This window comes from Pocillopora damicornis, chromosome 12 (assembly GCF_964200805.1).
Source record: "Pocillopora damicornis chromosome 12, jaPocDami1.2, whole genome shotgun sequence".
Classification (NCBI taxonomy): Eukaryota; Metazoa; Cnidaria; class Anthozoa; order Scleractinia; family Pocilloporidae; genus Pocillopora; species Pocillopora damicornis.
The window spans coordinates 4,832,974-4,839,448 of record NC_142681.1 but is presented as its reverse complement, the minus strand read 5'-3'; the positions used below and the strand labels follow the sequence as shown (position 1 = coordinate 4,839,448).

The following is a 6,475-nucleotide window of genomic DNA, read 5'->3' as shown; positions in this document are numbered from 1 at the left end:
CAAACAATAGGGTCAGTGAGTCTAATACATATTGCTGCACATGGCAATGCTGAAAGGGGAGAGAGTATTTTCTCTTCTAATATTCCCCCTAACTTCACTCCACAAGAAATACTTTCTTTTGGCGATGTTTGACATCTCAAGAATTCAGCTGCGCGTGAAACTGGTGGTATTTAGCTGTTGTTGATTAGAGTCGAGGAAGTTATTGGAATCGCCCGAGCGTTCTTAGGATCCGGTGCCCGCTCAGTGTTAGTGACACGGTAGGCCCCGGAGGGCACAATCACAAAGCAGCCCCTAACTTGTTTTTACGAACACATGTTCCGCGGTGAAAGTGCCAGTGAATCCTTACACAAGACCAGGACGTGGATAAGAAATAACGGCTTTGACTGAGGATGTGAGGATGGGCGATAACGTGGCCCTCAATTTTGGAAATTGGCCAAAGTCAAGTACAACCGAATAGTTGTAGGTTGTGACGGAATGTACTGGACTAGAGCTCGAAACTGTCTATTGTTTCCCTCTAGGGATAGAACCCTAAATGCAAAAAAACAAGATTGATCAGTACAGCAAACACGTTACGTGTTTTCGTCTAAGACAGGACATTTGAAATGAACTGCACACCCAATTTGAGAAAGTTGAGGGATGTTTACGTTCTTTGTACAAGATTATTTGTCAAACCAAGCAGACGTAGACTTTTTTTTCAGAATCTGTTCACTAAAGTGATTTTATCTGCAAAGATGCATTTTTAAAGGTGGAAAAAAATTTAACTTTTTCTGCTAACTTCTGACAGGAAATTTAGCTTTACATACGCTACAACAGACGTTCTGTGACAGTGTATTGAAATTGGTATGAAATTCTTCATTCGCTTTTTTCAAGACGGAAACTCAAATTATTTTTTATAAGACATGAAACCCTCCTTTTTCAGCGAGTTTAAAATTAAGATAAGTCAAGCGTCGAGAAGTTTATAAATTTGAAAGCACAATTGTAAGAGTCCTAAAAGGGCGCACATAACAGTCTTAAAAGATGATTATCATACTTTTGATTTAAAAACATGTTTTTGCTAAGAATAAACAGTTTCTCTCAGTTTCTTCACATAGTGTTCTGAGTGTTCCATGCTGCTGATAACAATACTCCCAGCCAAAAACTTTAATCCCAACCATTATGCACGATAAACGCTTACCAGAAGGACTCTTCTCCCCCTCCCACCCCTCCTCCCTCTTCTTTCACCCCCTCCCCCTGTCCCTTGAATACAGATATAGAGCTTATTTTTTCTATTAATTTGGCTATGGGGTGACCAATAACTAATACCAGACGAGCCAAAGGAAGGCATACTCTGTAGAATTCTTTTATTCACATCTTGCTCAAGTGCGGAGCTCTCGGCCATCATCGCCAATTGTGTCTGTATCTTACACAATACTATAATACATTATTTGCATCTTAAATTAATGGAATACGACCACACGATGTGCTCTCTTACAAAAAATAAATATCGTACTTAATTGTTAACCCTTTCACTCCCATAAGTGACCAAGACAAAATTTCTCCTTACAATATCAATACAATATCAAGCAGGCAGGTGATGAGAATAGAGAAGAATATCAATTATGGGATTATTGGCTGATCCAATACCAAATTCTCTGAGCTAACATCATAAGAATTGTATGGCAGACAGTAAGGAGAATTACTAATTAGATCTTGGGAGTGAAAGGGTTAAGTAACTGGTTAACTGTTCTCTTGTCCATGGTTCATGTAATTATTTCTTTTTCAATCGTGATTGCATGAAATATTGATTGCTTTCAGAATTGATGCACGATTTTTTATAAATTGAAAACGATATTCTTCCGTCTGGAGCAATATTCACACCTTTAATCAATTCTATCTATAATTAAAGAATCAACATTCGAACAGACTGCCACAAATTTACATATTGCGTCTTCATGTACTATTTTTGCGTTTCAACCACTCTCTGTAATGTCCGATCGACATTTTTACAAAATTTAACCTTGCGGATAATCCTTTACAAACTCTTTATCAAGTTTACACATTTCATTTTGTTTTCCTTTTAGTTCAAATGTCAATTACAAAACTGAGACTTTTTCTTTGTACGCTCGGGATGGCGAAGACAATTGGATATTTCATGGAAAGCAATCTTCCACCAAGTGTTCAAGAAAATCACTCAACATGCAGAATGCAGTGTTGCCGTATCTTTCTTAACGAACAGAAAACTTATAAGTGCAATTTCAATGTATTACTAACATAAAATTAACTTTTATGGTTAGAAATATCCAAGAGATAACTGCTTATTTGGTTCTAGCGAGATCTACATCCATTTTTCGTCCATCAATTGCGAGACTCCTTGACAAAATGAAAGCTTAAAGCATTAACTGCGTCGTCGAATTCCAATTTTTCTCTACAGTTTTTCAGATATTTAAATATTTTATAACGAGGTCAAAATAAACATTTTAAATTACCCTGTCGCGAATCTAGTAATTTCTAGATAATACTATGTCACCAGGTTTCCTTATACAACCCTTAAGTTTTAGAATCAAATAATTAGCAATGCATATTTATGAATCGTTTGCAAGCAAGGCAAACCTTGCGCGATTTTCCGTTGTCAGACTCTCCGCCTAAGCTTAGGTAACCAACAAATGGCCAGGACATGTCAGCGATTCCGGAATCTCTTTGGTTCAAATTTACCTCTTCTTGGAAAATATAGCTGGATGAAGATTCCATGACATGAATGCAAGAGTCACAGACCTTACGTTCGCAGATTTCACAAACACGCGACCACTTTCCAAATAAGGAGAATTTCCTGGACTGACAGCAAAAACACAGCCTCCCATGAGCTAAATCTTTGTAGAGCTTTTCTTCTGGGTCCAGGGCACCCAAATCTAACGAAGCTAACGTCTTACGTACGTGCTTCACTTCCTTGAGGGTCATGTAGATCTTAGACGTAATGGCGAGGTTACGGAGGTTGTAGAGAGACGGTGGAAACACTGGCTCACATTCGGGGTCGCTCATTTCAAAGCTGGCGAAACTTCTGTTCTTGATGCAGTCCTCGTCATCGAGCGACAAAAAGCTAGAATCACTCGAGTTACTAACCCTCCTGGTAACGTTTCCAAAAATCTCTTCGGGTTTGCTTAGGAAGTTGTCTTCGTTGATATCTTCCTCATCAGCTATTGTGACTTGTGGCGTTTCCGATCGGCTGATGGTCGGTGATGGGTCTATCTCCACAGTAGACGAGGAATCCCAGCGATTAATCAACTCGGTCAGTTTGATTGTTGGTTTGAGGCATTTGCGTTTGGGTGGTGCTACATCCGTCTCGTTTAAGGGAACGCCAGTCTTCTCCTCAAAGTAGATTTCTCTCACGCTCTTTAAGGCTGGTCGAGGTGCAGGCCTCAACTTCGGCTGTGATCGGATCTCATTTAATAACTTATCAAACGGGCTCGGACTTTTCTTCGGATATTGCTTCATCTTACGAAGGCTCACCTTCGATAACGGCGGTCTGGATCGAATGAACTCCAGAATGACATCATGGGCGTCTTTTTTCACCATGGCATTGATGTCGACGTGGTTCAAAGTGTGGCGTTTGTTCCGAATGTCCTGAAGGAGAATCTCGTAAGGCGACAGCTCGTATGTGACGAGCGGTAATTTGGCTTGATCAACACGCCGTAAGCTCACCCCCTGTCGCAGTTCTTTCATGACTTGCAGCCATAACTGGGCCCACTCTGCCGCTTGTAAGCTTTGTAAGAACGCCCAATTTGTCGGTCCTACTCCACGTCCCCATGTTTGAGCGACAAGAGCGCGTCCATTGCAGAGTTGGTGAAGAAATGCTGACAATTCCACTGCTTCGCTGACAAGCGCTCGACTCACTGCGCGGAAATGTTCACCTGGGTCGATAATGTCCTTGGGCAGGTGGTTAGCACAGCGATTCAAAACAGCATCCAGCGTGATATCACAGCTCATGATTTCTTGAACCTTTTCGGAGCAATCACTTTCATTTTTCGATATCAACCTTCCGCGAGGGCTCGGTAGATCAAAGCTCAAGTTGTCTGGAATCAAAACCCCTTCACCAATGTGATCACAGTTGGTCATGTCCACAATGAGTTTTTCGAGTTCTTCGTCGAGTTCACGCTCTACAAACGCCTCCATACCGTAGTCTAGGCACTCATAAACAACGCTTCCCAAGTCGAAAAGGACAGCAGACTCTCGTTGAACCGAGTTCGATTCGTCTATCTTAGTGAAGAAAACACTACCGTCTTTGCGAATTTCAATCGTCGACAGTTGAATGTCGATTTTTTGCTGTCTCAATGCCCCAAAGCTCTCTTTCTGAATGGCGATCAGTTCCTTAGTGCTTTGATAACACACAGCCCAAGCTTGTTCTTCACTCAAAGGCGCTCGAAAGCACTTGAGAATATCTGAGAGAATCATTTCTTCTCTCTGAGATGACATTTCACTGAAACACCTTTCGAGGTGGATAACGAAGGCAAAATTGTGAGGGTGAGAACTAGAAATTTTTCCGAGTTATGTGGGTGACTGCCGGTGTGGTTTCATTATGAATTCACACAGCGCTCACGGGCATTTGTTCTTCTTCTATCTTATTGGCTGTCGGAGAGAAGTGACATCAATAAATATTTCATAACTGGCGGGAATTAAATTTACTCCATTAACAGAAGCAGCATAAGATGTGTTTTCTGAAGTGCAAAAAACCGACAGAATTTTCCATGACCACCTTTCATTAATTGGCTGTTTGTTATTCGTTGTAAAAATTTGTTTTAGCACAGGTCATGTCTAAGAGAAGACGTTTTTCTCGGGCCTATTTTCATTCGACACCTCAGTGGCCGGAGATAACTTTCAGATTGTGAATACGTAATGCTGCGAATTTGTTTTCAAGCATTTATCATCTTAAATGTTTATGACATTTCCCATCCAACTTGCATGTTGACTCCCCATCTTAAAGAAACTATCTCAGAGAGCTTTCACTCAATTTCCAAGTGTTATTTGCAAATAGTCTATGAGAAATTTCCTCTTATCAGTGCCATGTTACTAAGAGTAAGCTTTATTTTTGGATTCCAGATAAACGATGATAGGGCGAAAAAATTACCTTTTAAATTGTGACGACGGAAAACAATCGGCCAAAAACTTAAAATAAAGGCTCTGTTATTTTTTGCCAAGATTTTATAATTTCTATGCAAATTCCTCGCCTACACAGCTTTTAGGTCTCCATGTTTTAGTCAGTTTATCCGGTCAATTAAGATTGCTTTCTTCTTTGGGGTGATTTGACTGCATTGAAATTCAAATCTGTCAAAAGAAAAGCGAAATGAATGATCATAATACGACGTCTAGGTGTTTCTGTTTATGAAAATACCTTTTCGCTCTAAAGAAAGATAAAGACGGTCAATTTTTTTCGTTTTCATCTACACGACTTTTTTTTGGCAAAAAAAGTTGTGTGATAAAAAAATTATACTTCTTATCGGTGAAGGTTTATCAGGATTTATGCAAAAAAAATATATTCAATTGGTCAAAGATAATCAAGTGAGCTATGATCTCATGGCATTTGAAGGCAGTTAAATCTACATCCTGCTGACCTGAAAGGCGCTGACACGTCCGTCAAATTGTTTTAATGGAGGATCCGCAAATCCCGTCAGAACTTAATGATTGAATCACTTCTCTCGTCCTTGTTATCAGTTTACTTTTTTTCAGTAAAATTCAACCCCACAACCCTTCCATAGGCGTCATTTCATTTTTTTTTCACATTTTTCCTGTCTTTTTCGGCGTGGGAATCGAGACGCGAGGTTATGTTCTCCCACACTGTGCTTGATCTCAGATGAAACCATCGTGAATGCTATCATGATAAAGTGAAAGAGAGAAATTGGAATCACTTTTGAAAAATTGACCAAAAGATACACAATTGTCATCAAGCATAACCGATATTGCACAGCAGCTGCAAGTGACAGTACCAAAAATTTGCGAATTTTTTTTGGTCGTTCTCAAATTCCTCCCAAATTAAATTTTGTTTAAAAATTTTGTAACGCTTCATTAAATTTTGGAATAAAAAATCTACCGACATTTGTTGAAAGAAAAACAGCTTTTCGTTGACTGTGAACACTCCTCGAGACTTCAACTCTCTCTTGATTTCTATCATTGTCTGAGTTCTGCAATAAGTCCAGTTGAAATATTTTTAATTCATAACATCAGGAAACTAAAAAAGCTGAGGGGCACGTATTTATGTTCATTTAAAGGCTGACAATTAACTGAAAAAAAGTTTTATGGGTGTTGTAGTGTCGCTTAATTAAAATAAAAAATAATGATTTTCTCGATTGGTTCTATATAAGGAGATTCGAAAATTAAAAGAAAAAAATCAGCGCGCCTTATTTTTTTTTTTTTCGCTTTAAAATCTCCCTACTCGATCGCCTGCACAGCTTTTCTCTGAGAAAACTCAATTAAATCAACTTGAAATGAAGAAAATTAGCGTTATGTT

The 6,475-nt window shown here is 39.2% G+C and overlaps 1 protein-coding gene across 1 annotated transcript; it reads right to left on the bottom strand.

Annotated features, from left to right (window-relative positions):
- Positions 1 to 1,323: 1,323 nt before the first annotated feature.
- Positions 1,324 to 4,685, bottom strand: LOC113675699 (protein spire homolog 1). The gene has a single exon (XM_027192291.2). It carries the CDS (start codon positions 4,444 to 4,446, stop codon positions 2,548 to 2,550), a length of 1,899 nt encoding a protein of 632 aa, XP_027048092.1. The 5' UTR covers positions 4,447 to 4,685; the 3' UTR covers positions 1,324 to 2,547.
- Between the last annotated feature and the right edge of the window lie 1,790 nt (positions 4,686 to 6,475).